This window comes from Nomascus leucogenys, chromosome 12 (assembly GCF_006542625.1).
Source record: "Nomascus leucogenys isolate Asia chromosome 12, Asia_NLE_v1, whole genome shotgun sequence".
NCBI classification, from domain to species: domain Eukaryota; kingdom Metazoa; phylum Chordata; class Mammalia; order Primates; family Hylobatidae; genus Nomascus; species Nomascus leucogenys.
This window is the reverse complement of record NC_044392.1, coordinates 40,277,339-40,294,186: the sequence shown is the minus strand read 5'-3', so window position 1 is coordinate 40,294,186 and position 16,848 is coordinate 40,277,339. Positions and strand designations below refer to the sequence as shown.

Genomic DNA, 16,848 nt, shown 5'->3' with positions numbered 1-16,848 from the left:
CTTCACACTGCATAGTGATTTGCACTTTTCAAAGTATTTTCCAGCTTATTGTACCATTTGATCTGCTAATTAACCCTGTGAGGAAATTCAGGCTCTTTGAAGTTAATTAACCTGTCCAAGGTCACCTTGCAAGGAACCGACTGAGATCACTTTCGTCTCTGCACATTTTGCCACATGAGAAGAAGCAGATATTGAGAAAGAGAAGGGTAGTGAGTAGTCATGAATGGCGAGGGTCTTGAAGACCAGATGAAGGAGGTTGATCAATATCTGGAAGGAATTGGAGCCATCTCCAGTGTCTGGCAGGGGAAAGGTGATTTCAGATGAGATAAGAGAAATGAGCCAGGGTAGGAAAGTAACTTTTTTTTTTGAGATGGAGTCTCCCTCTGTCACCAGGCTAGAGTGCACTGGCATGATCTCAGCTCACTGCAACCTCTGCCTCCAGGGTTCAAGCGATTCTCGTGCTTCAACCTCCCGAGTAGCTAGGACTACAGGCACCACCATGCCCAGCTAATTTTTTTTTGTATTTTTAGTAAAGACAGGGTTTCACTATGTTGGTCAGGATGGTCTTGATCTCTTGACCTCGTGATCTGCCCTCCTCGGCCTCCTAAAGTGCTGGGATTACAGGTGTGAGCCACTGAGGCTGACCTGGAAGTAACTCTTTTAAAGATAAAGTGGGAATAAACTTTTATTGGAAAATGTTTCATTTTCCTTTGCTCTGCCTTTTGGGATTGTAAGTCTCTCCCCATCAACCCGGACTGATTTCCATTCCATTTTCATTTAATCCAGGTATCACAGCTCCCAAAGTTTCTCTAGTCCCACATGTCCACCAAATTGGATACTTGCCAGGCCTTTAAATGGCTACCACAGCTACTACTTCCAGGCTCCAAGATGGCTACCAGGCTAGTTCTACGAATAGTGCCTGGATAGCAGTGGAGGAAAGGCTTGGAATGGGTCTTCCACAGGCAGTGTCTAGATAAGAGGTTTTTTTTGTTGTTGTTGTTGGGATGGAGATTCACTCTTGGTGCCCAGGCTGGAGTGCAATGGTGCGATCTCGACTCACTGCAACCTCCACCTCCCGGGTTCAATCGATTCTCCTGCCTCAGTCTCTTGAGTAGCTGGGATTACAGGCATGTGCCACCACTCCCGGCTAATTTTTGTATTTTTAGTAGAGACAAGGTTTCACCATGTTACCCAGGCTGATCTCGAACTCCTGACCTCAGGTGATCTGCCTGCCTTGGCCTCCCAAAGTGCTGGGATTACAGATGTGAGCCACTGCACCCAGCTGGTCTTTTGTTTTTAATTAAAAAATATATATATATTAGGGGGTCTCACTGTGTTTCTCAGTCTGGTCTCGAACTTCTGGCCTCAAGTGGTTCTCCCACCTCAGCCTTCCAAAGTGCTGGTATTACAGCTGTGAGCCTCGGTACTTGGTCTAGATAAGAGGTTTTAAATGGAGAAATTAGAGCACTTCTAGGGAGAGGAGCAAACTCAAGTCTTTTATTGTGGGAAAGGGGGAAACACAGTGTTCCCCTGGCTCAGAAGGGAAAGGAGGGTCTCGGGTGACACCTTGGGAAGCTTTCTTTTCTTCATGGAATGACTAACAGGAAATTCTGAGGGGTATCCTCGTTTTCTTTTTTTCTTTGCTTTCTTTTTTTTTTTTTTTTTTTTTTGAGACGGAGTCTTGCTCTGTCACCCAGGCTGGAGTGCAGTGGCACGATGTCAGCTCACTGCAACCTCTGCCTCCCGGGTTCAAGCGATTCTCCTGCCTCAGTCTCTCGAGTAGCTGGGATTACAGGCATGTGCCACAACACCTGGCTAATTTTTGTATTTTTAGTAGAGACGGGGTTTTACCATGTTGGCCAGGCTGGTCTGGAACTCCTGATCTCAAGTGATCCACCTGCCTCGGCCTCCCAAAGTGCAGGGATTACAGGTGTGAGCCACTGCGCTCCACCGGGGTACCGTCATTTTCTATGACCTCCAGAAATCGAGGGATTCAGTTTGTGAATCTTTCCTTCTTCTCCTAGTTCCGTGTGCAACGCAAAGCCTCTTTAGTGTTCCCCTGTAGAGTCATGCCCAGCCTGTAGGAGACTCTTTGGGTTTGGAGAAGAATCATGGCACCCTCATCCTGTCATTTTCATCAGTTGTGTCTTCAATCCTTTCTTCAACCCTCCACACCCAAACTTCTCTCCTTCTAGAAGCAGATTTTTCCTTTTCCTTCCTCGTCTCCTCCCTTACTCCTCTACTTTTCCCAGTCCCCCAAACATACCAGGCTCAGAGCTGGATTCATTCAGCATTTATTGCAGCAAAGAGTGGGTAGAGAGAGGAGCTCTAGGCCTGGCCATTTGGTGTTATAGAGGCCAGCTGGGGTTGGAAGACAATGGTCTGGACACTTCACTGGGTGGGAGGCTGTGTTCTGAGTTCCACGAAATAGCTCAAGAAGTTAACCAGATCCGTTCCAGCCTTCTTGACCAGGGGTGTCAGCTGCTCCTTTGACTTTTCAAAGTAAGCCCTGGATAGGTGAGGGGATTAGAGTTTAATCTGAGGGACCCTAAGCACTGTCAGGGGCCTTTGTGGTGGTGGGAGGTCAGAGCAGACTGACTCAGGTCCCCAAACTCTAGTGCCTGGTCCATCGCATGGCAAAGCCCCTAGGTAGGAGTAGAGTCAAGACCCTTGCTGGGTAGAGGAACAGACCCTAGAGACTGAACTTCAAGGCCCAGTTCTTGCTGTTCCTCTCTATCTAAGAGACGTATGGGATCTTTGGGTGATGAAGGACTTTTTCTCTGCAATTTAAGCCTAATCTGTCCTAATCCCCACCCCTGGGTTCAGTCTTCTGTGGGACCTCTCATCTTCCCTTCTTTCTCTCCACAGTTCCACAGCCCCTGAACTCCTTGTCCTGAGACTTACTTGGCCTGGGCCTGAAGCTCTGGGCTCTTGACCTTCTCCATCAGGTCCTTGCCATAGTCAGTCACGGTCTGGAAGTACTGAGAAACCAGGCTCTCCACACTTGGCTCCTCTGCCTGTCTCCGAACCAAAGCTCCTGCACGCGCGCGCACACACACACACACACACACACACACACACTCTTTTCAGCTGGGTCCACAGCAATGAATCCTGGCCTCCTGCCATACCTCTGCCAGTACCCACCCCAGCTCTCTGCCCCCTCCCCGAAAAGGTATCCAGCCAGATCTTTGGATGGGTTTTCTGGGCTTTAGAGAGGGAATGATCTTCCTTTTGAGCCCTCTGGTTGCCAGACCTGGATATAAGAGCACAGGCAGATAGGTAGCTATAACTACCAGCACATTCTCCCTTTTGGCCCCCTCTCCATATCACACCCACCTTCAAGGCTGCAGATGGTGAGGAGCAGCACAGTTGCTGAGAGCAGCTTCATGTTGGTAACAGTGGGGAAGGCAGCCTAGGAAGAGGGTGGTGGGGGTTGGGGGGACACTGAAGCCAAATGGGCTTCAGCTCCTCCCCAGGGATCTCCCTACCTGCTGCCCATTCCAACCTGGCTCTCTCCCTCTCCACAACTGAAGCCCAGGCCTCTTTGGATGCTGCTCACACCTCTTGCCTCCTTATCTTACCTAGTCAGCGTCTCTGTCCTTGGCGTCTGTGCCTGCCCTGGCTGGAGAGGAAGGGGCTATATACCTGTCTGTTTACCCACCCCCTGTCAGGTGACAGGGACTATGGATGGGCCCAGTGGGGCAAGGATTATGTGAGGATAAGCAAGTTGGAGAAATGGGGGAGGAGAGGACAAGCACATGGAAGACTCATGGTGATGGGGTGAGAGACAGGGGGTACAGCTCTTAGTGGAGGCTAAGGGGGTACACTTCAGGTATATTTGAGGTTCATTCTTTTGAGATCTGAGGTCCTTGGACTTGAATGCAACAGGAAGCAGGATTCCAAGTTATTTCTCTGGAAAGCTCGGACATGGAATACCATCAACCCATCACACCATGGAAAGCTCATGGTGTCTTTATTCCATTATGGGTAGATCTCATCTCTCAACCTTATCCCACTTTACTGCAACTTGGCAGAGAGATATTGGGGAGCAGAAGAAAGGAGAAAGGAATTGAAATCAGGGACAGGGTTGAGGGCTATGGGGGTTAGGGGAATGAGGGTCAGGTAAGAGGGCAAGTGTAAATGATTTTGTCCGCTTTTGAGTTAATGTGTAATGAAACGGGGAGAAAACAGGAGAGTCCAGAATGACCTGGATGCTGATCAGTGAACATACCCTACCCCCAGTAAAACAAATTCAGAAAACAGCTTCCGCCCATCCCCTCCCAATGGAGGGCTCTGGCAGGAAAAGAGGTGAATAAGAGGCTTCTGCCAGGGTAAAGGTTGAAGGCTCCTGGTCATTTGATCACCTTATCAGTTCTAGGCAGTGATCAGCCAATATTGAGTCAGCAGGGGCAATAGCCCTGGCCCTTGTCTCACGCCTATTGGGGGTGGGGGAGGGGGAGAGGTACATTCCCAGGTTCAAAGCATTTGGGTGAAATCAGTTAAATAGATATCAGAAGCTTTTGTATCTTTCACCCTTTTGCCCCCCAAGCATACTCGCTGAGTATGTGGAACATTCCTGAGAGGTGAGAGTGGAGGCGCAGAGCTAATGAGGGAGGTAGTGACCAGAGACCAAGAAATCTTTGTTTTTTAACTTTTGTTTTAAATTCAGAAGTATATGTGCAGGTTTTTTTGTTTGTTTTCCTGAGATGGAGTTTTGCTCTTCTTGCTCAGGCTGAAGCGTAATGGCACGATCTTGGCTCACTGCAAACTCCACCTCCCGGGTTCAAGCGATTCTCCTGCCTCAGCCTACCAAGTAGCTGGGATTACAGGCATGCGCCACCACGCCCGGGTAATTTTGTATTTTTAGTAGAGACGGGGTTTCTCCATGTTGGTCAGGTTGGTCTTGAACTCCTGACCTCAGGTGATCCGCCTGCCTCAGCCTCCCAGAGTGCTAGGATTACAGGCATGAGCCACCGCACCCGGCCTATATGTGCAAGTTTGTTACATACATAAACTTGTGTCATGGGGATTTGTTGTACAGATTATTTCATCACCCAGGTATGAAGCCTAATATCCATTAGTTATTTTTCCTGATCTTCTCCCTCCTCCCACCCTTCACCTTCCAAGACCAAGAACTCTCACTCCATTTTCAATTATTCCCCTGTGGAGCGCTTAGTGCTTGAGGTCAGCCCTTTGGCTTGTCCCTGGTCCTGGGATGGAGTGCCTTTGGGGGCCAGGCTCCATATTCCTAGATTTTATTTGCCAACTCTGCCTGGGGACTCAGGGAAGGAAGGGTTAAATACAGAGAGCAGCTGTTTCAGCGAATAGTTAGTTCTGCTAGAACTTACTCCTCTGCGCCAAACTCTCACAGCCGTTTCCATTCCACCAAGTGGTCAAGAGCGGGGACTTCGAGAGATGTAGACCTCCAGAAGAGAAGGGTGGGTCCCTGTTCCAGGGAGTGCTGCGCTTAATGAGTAGTACTCATTTGGAGGTGTGCTGTGGAGGGCTGTGAGGAGGATTTCCCACGGGCTCTTTGGGGAGAGGGGAGCAATAGGAATGAACCAGGGTTTCAAAGAAGTCTTCATAATCGTTCTTTCTGCCACCCTTCACACAATGCCAGTCTACAAGCTGTAGTTTCACTTTTCTCATGGGTGAAACTACATGGGTGGAAGGAGCTTCAGTGGCCCAAGCTACAAGATGCTCCCTCTAGTGTCTTGCACGCTCACAAGTTTTTTTCCGACCTTGGAGAGGCCTGGTGATCTAAAGCCTTCCACTTAAGTCTAAGGGGCCACCAATCAAGTCCTGCCCGCCTCTGCAGCTCCAGGGTTGAAGCTCTTGGGCCGTCAGACCTGCCACTCATTTTCTTCCTCCCTTCCCATTGGCCCATGGTAGATAGCGAGGCTTTTTTTTTTTTTTCATTGATTAGGCGGGGCCCAATCAGGGGTGGGTTGGGTCTTTGACAGCTTTCTTTGCCAGATTCAAAGATGGCGCTTACGGCCACGCTAAGAATGCACCGTGAAGCTGCAGTTCTGCCATCACTCAAGATGGCTGCCCCCATCAAGATGACCGGGGTGTGCCGGGGGGAAAGGGGCAGCATGATGGTCTGAGATGGTAAGGGATACTGCACCATTGCAGGCCTGGTCTTGGGGCCTGGGAATGAAGAATAGAGAGACTAGGGAGCTAGGTGAGGTCTGTGGTGGGGACTAGGATCAGAGAAAGGGAGAGAGGACAAGGGTGACAGGTGGGGGTGAGAGATCAAAGATGGGGCGGGAGTTGTGCCTAGGGTTGTCTCTCCATGAGTGCTCTCCTTCCCTACTCTTCCTGTTCCAGGTGTAGCGTCGGACCATGTGGAAGTTTCTGAGACTGGGGAGCCGGATAATAGGGGTGGGGCCCGTTGGGGGGTAAAGGGGCAATAGCGTCCTTTCACAGGCTAACCCCGGCCCTTCCCAGTCCTCTGGACTAAAATGGGGAACACATTGGGCCTGGCACCAATGGGGACTTTGCCTCGCCGGAGCCCCCGCCGAGAGGAACCCCTGCCAAACCCTGGGAGCTTCGATGAGCTGCACCGGCTATGCAAAGGTGAGAACTTGGCATTTGGGAGTCTCAAGATGAAGGGGCAGAGGAGTGGAGGGTCTTGAATGCCGGATGTCCGGCGATGGGAGCAGGAAAGGGGAGATCACAGCTGGGGCATGCAGCCTCAAGGAGGATCAGGTGCCCAAATGAAGTGAAGCATTTCATTGCAGGACTTGAAAGGAGGTTAATTCCTCCAAAGTGTTCCCTGTGGGATTGAAAGGGGAGACTACCTTTTGGGGTAGGGGTTCTTTGTCTGTGCTTATTCCTTCCCTTCCCCTACCCGCTTCAGATGTATTCCCAGCACAGATGGAGGGCGTGAAGCTCGTTGTCAACAAGGTTCTGAGCAGCCATTTCCAGGTGCTCCCACTTCTCTGGTCCCTCCTTACTATTCCCCCTTTCTTGTCCCTGGATCATCTTCTCCTTTCCTTTGTACTCCAGCCCTAGCCAGTCTATGTGGGAAAAATGAGGGAGGATGTGGGGTTCTCTTTACCTCTGTGCCTGTGGGACTTGTTGCTTTTAATCCGACGACCCTCTCTGTATATGTTGCAATATTTGGGATTCTTGAGAGGCCCTCTGGATGGGGAAAAGACTAAGGGTGGGATAAGGGATTGAAATGGAGCAGGAATGCACTTTTCTCCACTGACTCCTCTTTCCTCAGGTGGCTCACACTATACACATGAGTGCCCTGGGCTTGCCGGGATATCACCTCCATGCGGCCTATGCAGGGGATTGGCAGCTCAGTCCCACTGAGGTGAGGGCTCCATACACCTGGGTCATCTCCCTAAAAGCCAATCTGGGACCCAGATCTGGAGGAAGAGGAATTGTATGTGTTATGGGGAGGAATGGGCCGTAACCTGATTCTCTGTGACTCTTCTGAATGAGAGAGGGTAGAGAAACATTTTCTGTGAAGAGCCCAGAGTGTGTCTTTGTGACTCCACCAGGGGGCGCTGTGCACTCTTAATGAAGTTCTATATTTGGGTTTAGGCTGAGTGGTGCCATCCGGCTCAGCCTTAATACTGTGTACACCCTTCCACAGGTGTTCCCCACTGTGGTAGGGGATATGGACAGCAGTGGCAGCCTGAACGCCCAGGTCTTGCTCCTCTTGGCAGAGCGGCTCCGAGCTAAGGCTGTCTTCCAGGTGACCACAGTTCCTGCCTCCATCCCCTGAGGCACTTCCTCTTTCTCCTCCACGGGTTTCCTGCTCTGAGGGCTTGGAAGGAGGAGCAGAGTCTATAATGATCATAAAGAGGGAGGGAGATTTTACTTCTTGCTCTTGCCACCCAGACGCAGCAGGCCAAGTTCTTGACATGGCAGTTCGATGGCGAGTATCGGGGAGATGACTACACAGCCACTCTGACCCTAGGAAATCCTGACCTGATTGGGGAGTCGGGTGAGGAACTGGGACAGTAGTTCTTTTTATCTTGGCTGCCCATTTGCTAATGTTACTATGCCTCTTCATCTTCTGTACAGTTTGGAGTTTAGAAAAGGAACTTCTTGGGCAGGCTGGGGTGGCAGTTATTGGGGGTGAGGGAGCAGGTCTGGATATTGTCTCTATGACTGACTCCATGTCTCCCCATTCCCCCACAGTGATCATGGTTGCTCACTTCCTGCAGAGCCTCACTCATCGGCTGGTGCTGGGAGGAGAGCTAGTTTATCACCGGCGGCCAGGCGAAGAGGGGGCCATCTTGACACTGGCTGGGAAGTACTCAGGTATGGGGCGAAGTGAAGTAGTGGTGGCGGGGGGGCAATTCTGGACTTTTCTGGGGTTCCTGGCCTGTGTCATGCTACAGTTAACACTGTTTTCCCTCTGTACTTTGGATTTTACAGCTGTACACTGGGTAGCTACATTGAATGTGGGATCAGGCGGGGCCCATGCAAGTTACTACCACAGGGCAAATGAACAGGTGAGACCTCTGATCTCATTTCCCTCCTTGTCAGCAAGTCAGTCATGAACTTCTGTTCATCTGGACCTCTATCGCCCTGCTGACCTATTTTTCTTCCTACCACGCTCACGCTGTGTATATATTTCCATGCATGCCTCCATTCTGCTGATCCCCCATCAGGACCCTTCTGGTCTTCACTGATACTGATCTCTCTCTCATCCTTGCCCATGGTTCTCAGGTTCAGGTTGGAGTGGAGTTTGAGGCAAACACAAGGCTACAAGACACAACATTCTCCTTTGGTTACCACCTGACTCTGCCCCAGGCCAACATGGTATTTAGAGGTGAGGGTTATTGGGAGACATTTGGCTATGCTGAGGAATGGGGGATGCAGAGGGAGGGAAGCTCGATCTTACTTCTGGTGACTATTTCCTCCAATCCCTATTAAATAATCTAGTGGGTATCCTCTCCCCCAACAGGCTTGGTGGATAGTAACTGGTGTGTAGGTGCTGTGCTGGAGAAGAAGATGCCCCCTCTGCCTGTCACCCTAGCCCTTGGAGCCTTCCTCAATCACTGGCGCAACAGATTCCATTGTGGCTTCAGCATCACTGTGGGCTGAGGTTGTCCAGAGCCAGCCCCCACAGCAGCTGGAACCTCTGAGTCAGGTGCCCTAGGGCCAGAGACTAGGCCCCTCTCCAGAGCCCACCTTGCTGGGTGATCTCTAGGACCCAGGAGCAGAGTGGCGGACAGGACCATGCCCTCCTCAGAACTGGAGCTGCCACAGGGGCTGTTGATGAGGCAGAGGTTTGAGGGTCCCCCCTCTGCTACCAGCCCCAATATCACCTTCCCCATGCTCTTGTGGCTGTGGACTAAGGGGGAAGGATTAAGGGGTATGGCTGAATTCCCCCTGGCACCCCTTGCCCTCAGGCTTCCTTCTTCCTTTCCCTTTGGTTAATCCTGCATGGGATTAGCTGACCATCCTGTTTTCCATCCCAGAGCCTCCCAAGGCTGGAAAAGTAGGGCTGAAGGGCTAGATGTTTGGTCTCAGAAAGTGGGGCCCACCCATTCCCAGAAGGAGCTTCTTTACCTCTTAGCCCTGAGGTTTCCTCCTTCCCATCTTCTGTGCTTCCAGAGAACAACTTTGTTCCTATGGTCACCCCCACTATCCCCATGACCGCATGAAGAGGCAGTTATTGCTTTAGTCTTTCATTGCAACCACTGGGCTCCTTTGAACCCGGCCCAATCTTTGGTCCCAGCATTTTCCCACTCCAGTGTATCCAGGGTGTCCCAGGTGAGCTGGGGAAGGAAGTGAGCCTGGTCTCAGCTGCAGATCTCCTGGAGCAGCGGCATCATGGCAGACAGGCCCTGGATGTGCTGGATTTGGTACCCGTAGGCCTCATTAATGCTCCGGAGCTCAGCCAGCAGGCCTAGCAACTTCGCATACAGAAACCTTTGGAGGAAGTAGTGGGGTTGCCAGGAAAACAGGAGGGAAATAAGGCAGCTGGGAGTCTTGTCTTTAGGCCCTGATCCCTTGAACTATTCCTCAGTGAAGTCAGGTCTGAACATTAGAGAAAATCATGCTCTGGTATGACAGACTATCAGAGGTTCCAAAGGTCCTCCGGGGACCTCGGTCTGACACTGTCTTCTCTCACCATGCTCAGTTTTTTCTGAACCCAGAGCTCTGAGGGCCGAGTGTGAAGAAAGCTCCAGACTTGGCCAGAACTCCAACTGTGTGGAATCTGAGGGCCTGGCCTTCTAGAGCAGGTTCTAGAAGGTGGATGTGTTCTATGGTATAAAGCATCCCCTTTCTGGCCAAACTAGCTCTTGGAGGAACGAGCAAAACAGAAGCGGTGCATACCTCAGAGCCTGGATAAATCACAGACTATCGAACCTGGAACTGGCTTTGACCATGAAACTGTGAATGGCCCTAACTTCAAGGGAAACGGAAAATCAAAGGAATTGGCCCAATGGCGAGGAGAGGAAAGGCCAAGGGAAGAGAAAAGTCTGCGTTAGTCTGGAGAAGTTGGACTAGTGAGGTAATGGATGTCATCGATCTCAGGAATGCTATTACCCAGAGCCTCTGAGCTACTACTTTGCATCTATACTGAATAAAAAAAAAAATCTGGAAAAAGTGAGATGAAACAGCAGTATCCAAATACAGCAATTTGGATGCTGAAACAATGTGAGATAGGGATGGCCAGGGGGAAGGACTAGACCCCAAGATACCTGAATACCCTAAGGAAAGGACAGTAAAAAACATTCTTCCCAAGCTCAATGTTTCGCCAACCCCTTCCTGCCCTGGTGTGGCCTCCAAGCCCTCAGTGTCCCACCATACCGATCCCGGGGCCTTCGCTGCTGGCCCTTGATGTAGCTTTGCAGAGTCAGTGCCATCTCTTCTTGCAGCTGATCAATCTCATCTCTCTGGGTAACTCCAGGTCGGTCTGTAAGATAGGGAGCTGGGAAGGACAAGGTGGGTGGCAGGGGTGGGCCTGCGTGGTGCCCCGGGGACTGAGGCTGGGATAGACCTAGTCTGCAGGTTTGACGGCTAGGCTAGAAGGCCTGGGTGGATGGACTCAAGGAACTGAGTGTTTGGGCAGAGGTGGTGCAGCAAAAGGCTCTGGGCTTTGGGAGATGCTCACCGGGAGAGAAGAGGGCCATGGCAGCCAAGAGCACATACTCAGGCTCTTGGAGCTGCAGTTTTCGTAGTGTTCCATGGAAGTGAAAGAGCAACTCCAAAAACTCTACCTGGAACCCCACTGCGGGAGATACTAGGATTAGGAGCCTCTAGGTCACCCGACCACATACTGTACCGTGAGCACACATGCCCCCTACTGCTCTAGCACCATCTCACCACGGGCTCCATCTTCAATTGTGTAGCGAAGAGGCCCGCAGAGGAAGTTTTGTGTTTGGAGACAGAAAGTGGTGTTGAGTACGATGTGACAGATTTCCACAGCTGCTCCCTTGAGAAGGGAGATTTGGTCTTCAATGGGCAGGGAACTGTGGAAAGCAGGAAACAAGGGCACTTTTCAATTTTTTTTTTTTTTTTTTTTTTTTCTGAGACAGAGTCTTGCTCTGTCACCCCGGCTGGAGTGCAGTGGCATGATCTCTGCTCACTGCAACCTCTGCCTCCTAGGTTCAAGCAATTCTCCTGCCTCAGCCTCCCAAGTAGCTTGGATTACAGGCGTGTGCCACCACGCCTGGCTAATTTTTTGTATTTTTAGTAGAGACAGGTTTTCACCATGTTGGCCAGGCTAGTCTCCAACTACTGACCTCAGGTGATCCACCTGCCTTGGCCTCTCAAAGTGCTGGGATTACAGGCGTGAGCTACCGCACCCGACCCACTTTTTAATTTATTGTTTGTTTATATATTTTTATTTTTTGTAAAGATGGAGTCTTACTATGTTGCCCAGGCTGGTCTCGAACTCCTGGGCTCAAGCAATCCTCCTACCTTGGCCTTCCAAAGTGCTGGGATTATAGGTGTGAGCCACTGTGCCCAGCCGACAAGGGCACTTTATTATTATTATTATTATTAATTTATTTATTTTTGAGACAGAGTGTTGCTCTGTCACCCAGGCTGGAGTGCAGTGGCCTGATCTTGGCTACAGCAAACCTCCGCCTCCTGGGTTCAAGTGATTCTTCTGCCTCAGCCTCCTGAGAAGCTGGGATTATAGGCACCCACCACCACACCCAGCTAAGTTTTGTATTTTTAGTAGAGACGGATTTCACCATGTTGGCCAGGCTGGTCTCAAATTCCTGAGCTCAAGTGATCCACCCGCCTTGGCCTCTCAAGGTGCTGGGATTACAGGCATGAGCCACCGTGCCTGGCCTATTATTATTATTTTTAGCTTTCATTTTTTGAGACAGAGTCTCATTCTGTCACCCAGGTTGGAATGCAGCAGTACTATCTCAGCTCACTGCAGCCTCAACCTACTGGGCTCAAGTGATCCTCCCACTTCAGCCTCCCGAGTAGCTGGGACTACAGGCACCCACCATCATGCCCAGCTAATTTTTGTATTTTTTGTAGAGTTGGAATTTTGTCATGTTGCTGAGGCTGGTCTCAAACTTCTGGACTCAAGCGATCTGCCAGCCTCCGCCTCCCTAAGTGCTGGGATTACTAGTGTGAGCCACTGTGCGGCACCTCAAGGGCACTTTAGATGCAAGCCTGTACTTCAGAGATGGAGAAGAACTCCCAGTTCTGATTGGCACATTTAAAAACAAAGCTGGGAATTCAAGACCTAATGCTTGGAAAGGCTGAGGCATGTGTTAATTTGTAGTCAGTGACTTTTTGGGGTGGATATACAACTTACTGAAGTGTTTGCCTCCTGAAAGATGAAGGGAGGTCACTCACCGGAAGACAGGCAGGTCCTTGGTAAACTTGATGACTTGCTGTACCATGAAAGTGTTGATGTCTGCGAAGTGTGTGACCAGAGGCAGCACAGGGGCCAGGGTGGGCAAGGGCTGGTGATGGATGAACAGATGAGCTGGAGGCTGCAATGATCAGAACATTAGCTAGAGGCCCTGGCCCTAGGGCCCTCCTTTAGGCCTCGCCAGCCTTATCTTGGAAGAATTCCTTGCTGAGAAGCCTGCTCAGGCTGGGGTTCTGGAGATCCGTCCTCAGTATTGGTACATGGCATACACCCCTCTCCTTCAGACCAGCCTTTTTGGGTGCCCTTTTAGTTGTATTCCAACCCAAATCCTGTCGGTGCTCACCCTAAACTGCACAAACTGTTCAAACATGGTGCCCATGTGGCGGGTGTGGGCCCCCAGGAGTGTCCGGATCAGCTCTTCTTGCTCCTTACTCAGTTGCATAGGTGTTTGCTGTGCCCGCCGCTGGGCCTGCTTTGCTCGCCGCAATGCCAGGGCTTCTGCCGACAGTATCACTGTGCCGGGCAAGAAATCATGACAAAGCTGTTGAGACCAGCAGAGCACTTCTCTCTGCTGGTCCCTGATCTGGGGCCCCTCAGCCGCCCTGCACAACGAAGGATGGGGGCAGTGGGGGGAATTCCTGAGACTTTCTTGGGCTTGGCGAAAGTCCTAGAGGCTCCAGGAGGCAGGGGGTTCCTATACACTTCCACCAACCTGTGAAGAACTGCAGCAGAAAACTGTACCATGGGGGAGAAGGGAAGGGTGGCGAGGAAAGTAGGAAAGATGTGAGGAAAGGTGCGAGGGCTTTTGGGGAAACAGTGTAGAGGGAGGGGTCTTGATACCTAGAGCATCACTTTATGTGATGTTTTCAAATAGTCCTTCGAAAATAATCAAATAATCCTTTCAAATAAACCTTTATCTGATGTTTTAGCAAAATTTCGAAACTTCTGAGGTTAAATCCCACTGAAAGAAACAACCCCAGGATAGGCAGGGCTGGTATTCATCATATATATATATATTTTGTTTTGTTTTGTTTTGAGATGGAATTTCTCACTCTGTCACCCAGGCTGGAGTGCAGTGGAGCAATCTCGGCTCACTGCAACCTCCAACCGCTGGGTTCAAGCAATTCTCCCTGCCTCAGCCTCCTGAGTAGCTGGGATTATGGGCACCCACCACCATGCCCGGCTAATTTTTATTTTTATTTTTATTTTTAGTAGAGACAGGGTTTCACCATGTTGGCCAGGCTGGTCTCGAACTCCTGACCTCAAGTGATCCACTCACCTTGGCTTCTCAAAATGCTGGGATTACAGGCATGAGCCACTGCGCGTAGCCCAATCATATTTTTTAGAAATGTAGACAGGCTTAGATTCCGGTGACAGGACCAAGGTCACAAAATAAGTAATATAGATTGAAATCAAACGAAAATCTTTTGACTTCTACAAAAGATCCAAGATCGAACCAAGATCTTGAATTCAGACCAAGATCCTTTGACTTCTACAGTTTCCTTTCATTCTTCCATAGTGAGAATCGTGTGATATGGGAAAAGCAAGAGTTTGGGAGTCAGGTAAACTTGAGTTTGAATACTGACTGTACAACTTCTTCTTCCTTCTTCTTCTTTTTCTAGAGAGGGCATCTCACTCTGTTGACCAGGCTGGTCTTGAATTCCTGGCCTCAAACAATCCTCTTGTCTCAGCCTTCCAAAGTGCTGGGATTAGAGGCGTGAGCCACTGCGCTCGGCCTGCGCAAGTTTTTAGTTGAATTAACTTGGGCAAATTAACTTCTGTGAGCCCCAGTTATATCATCCTTTGGGAGCATAGCACAGTTACCTGGCACAGAGACAGCATTAACTAATTAAATTATTGAGCACCTACTAGGTGACAGGCACTATACTCAAGAGATAGAAAATAAAAAACACACCTGTAATCCGAGCACTTTGGGAGGCAGAGGTGCGCAGATCGCCTGAGGCCAGGAGTTTGAGACCAGCATGGCCAACATGGTGAAAGCTCATCTCTACTAAAAATACAAAAAATTAGCTGGGTGTGGTGGCACATGCCTGTAATCTCAGCTATGCAGGAGGCTGAGGCAGGAGAATCACTTGAACGCAGGAGGCGGAGGTTGCAGTGAGCCGAGATGGCGTCACTGCACTCCAGCCTAGGCAACAGAGTATGAGACTCCATCAAAAAAAAAAAAAAAAAAAAAAAAGAAAAGAAAAGAAAAGACAAGACTAGCCATGTGGATATCTAGGAGAAAAGCATTTCAGGTAGAGGGAATGGCAAGTGGAAAAGCCTTGGGGAAGAGCGTGCTTGGTGTTTCTAAGAATGACAGTGAAGACAGTGTGGCTAGAATTGATTGAGTAAGGGGGAAAGAGTATGAAATAAAGTCTGAAAGGTGTTGTGGGAGAGCTAGATCATGAGATCATGTACTTTGAGATGGGGAGCCATTGGAGGTCTTGAGTGAATAGTGACATAAACCAACTAGTTTCAAAAAGAGTACTGTGCCTGCTATGTAGAGAACGCACTGTTGGGAACAAGGACAAAGCAGACAGACGCAGTCAATGGATTCTTGGGATGTAGGGGGCCGACTCACTGTCTTTCCTCATGCCAGCATCTAAGCACTTCTGCAACCTGCAGGCTGGGCAGTGGCGCCTCTGAGTCTTGCTGACTTCACAGCTTCCAGCAAAGGGGCAGGTGGGACCAATGCTTTTGCTGACTGTTCTCCTGTGAGACACAGAGATGTTAGAGTCTGGGATGCAATGGATAGGTGAGGGGCTGAGATGACATGGTCTAAAAGACCTGGGAATCTGGTGAAGTGGACTAATCTGATCTGTGCCCAAAGGTCCCCAGGGGTGGATAGCGTCCAACACATCTCAAGCATTTCCATGGCAACACAGGATCACTCTGGAAAGCCTAGTTGATGTAGTACTAGCTAGGTGCTTCACAGGCAGTGGGTACATAATAAGTGCTCTTGACTAATGGGCTGTGTCCATCAGACAAACATTCAGCTTTCCCTCTGTTATGCCACCAGTTTATACAGTGATGTGTTTGGCAAGATGTAGGATGCCAGCCACAGGGTAGTTAGACTCTAAGATAAAGGAGTAATGTAGCTGGACAGGCTTGGGCACCAGCGAGAGTGTAAAGGCTGACTGATAGGGGGTTTGGTTTGGAGGGCTATTTCCACTGGGGAGGAGACTCTCACCTGAAGAAACCCTTGCAGCCCTCACAAGTCAGCGCATTAAAGTGGTAGCCTGTGGCCTGGTCCCCACATACCACACAGTTCCTCAGCTCATCTTCCCTACTGGCCATGACATCAGATGTTGGGGTGGCTGTCACAGACTCCTGAATGTAGGAGGGGTCAGCAGTCAGTTTTGGGCCACCCTTGACCCTTTTCTGTCCCTTCTAGAGAGTCTCTTTCCAAACCAAACCAAACATGCCCTTGACTTGATCCCCAGCATTATCTTTTGTGTTTTCTTTTTTTCTTTTTTTTTTTTTTCTGAGACAAGTTCTCGCTCTGTCACCTAGGCTGGATCTCCACTCATCGCAACCTCCGCCTCCTGGGCTCAAGCAATCCTCCACCTCAACCTCCTGAGTAGCAGGGACTACAGGTCCGGACCACCACGTCCAGCTAATTTTTGTTTATTTATTATTTATTTTTTTGTAGAGATGGGGTTTTGCCATGTTGCCCAGGTTGGTTTTTTTGTTTGTTTGTTTGTTTTGTTTATTTGTTTGTTCTAGTCTTACTCTGTTGCCTAGTGTTGCCTAGGCTGGAGTGCATCATAGTTCAATGTAACCTCACACTCCTGGGCTCAAGGGATCCTCCTGCCTCAACCTCCTGAGTAGCTGGTATACACCAACACACCAGGATATTTTTTTCTTTTCCTTCCTTCCTTCCTCCCTCCCACTCTTATTCCTTTCTTTCCTTTTTTTTTTTTTTCCCTGAGACTGAGTCTTGCTCTGTCACCCAGGCTGGAGTGCAGTGGTGCAATCTTGGCTCGCTACAACCTCTGCCTCCCAGGTTCAAGCGATTCTCATGC

At 49.9% G+C, this 16,848-nt stretch overlaps 3 protein-coding genes across 5 annotated transcripts; 1 reads left to right on the top strand and 2 right to left on the bottom strand.

Annotated features, from left to right (window-relative positions):
• Window positions 1-2,281: 2,281 nt before the first annotated feature.
• On the bottom strand, window positions 2,282-3,615 carry APOA2 (apolipoprotein A2). Its single transcript, XM_003258755.4, has 4 exons — window positions 3,582-3,615; window positions 3,337-3,412; window positions 2,905-3,037; window positions 2,282-2,509 (listed from the first exon to the last, which is right to left on the bottom strand). The coding sequence occupies exons 2-4, from the start codon at window positions 3,386-3,388 to the stop codon at window positions 2,392-2,394; spliced, it is 303 nt and encodes a 100-aa protein (XP_003258803.1). The 5' UTR covers window positions 3,389-3,412; window positions 3,582-3,615; the 3' UTR covers window positions 2,282-2,391.
• Window positions 3,616-5,913: 2,298 nt separating this feature from the next.
• Window positions 5,914-10,722, top strand: TOMM40L (translocase of outer mitochondrial membrane 40 like). Of its 3 annotated transcripts, XM_012511165.2 has the most exons (10): window positions 5,975-6,111; window positions 6,331-6,579; window positions 6,863-6,930; window positions 7,232-7,324; window positions 7,610-7,711; window positions 7,858-7,963; window positions 8,161-8,283; window positions 8,401-8,477; window positions 8,695-8,797; window positions 8,933-10,722. In XM_012511165.2, exons 2-10 carry the CDS (start codon window positions 6,465-6,467, stop codon window positions 9,070-9,072), a joined length of 927 nt encoding a protein of 308 aa, XP_012366619.1. In that variant the 5' UTR covers window positions 5,975-6,111; window positions 6,331-6,464; the 3' UTR covers window positions 9,073-10,722. The 3 variants fall into 3 exon arrangements, with proteins under 3 accessions (XP_012366620.1, XP_012366619.1, XP_030679926.1); XM_012511166.2 differs by lacking the exon at window positions 7,610-7,711 and having other exon boundaries at window positions 5,914-6,111; XM_030824066.1 differs by lacking the exon at window positions 6,863-6,930 and having other exon boundaries at window positions 6,026-6,111.
• On the bottom strand, window positions 9,660-16,260 carry NR1I3 (nuclear receptor subfamily 1 group I member 3). The gene is given in 9 exon segments (XM_030824067.1): window positions 9,660-9,685; window positions 9,688-9,749; window positions 10,789-10,909; window positions 11,093-11,209; window positions 11,305-11,450; window positions 12,802-12,941; window positions 13,164-13,333; window positions 15,405-15,535; window positions 16,014-16,260. Coding segments are annotated over 9 exon segments (1,020 nt in total). The 5' UTR covers window positions 16,121-16,260.
• Window positions 16,261-16,848: the final 588 nt, after the last annotated feature.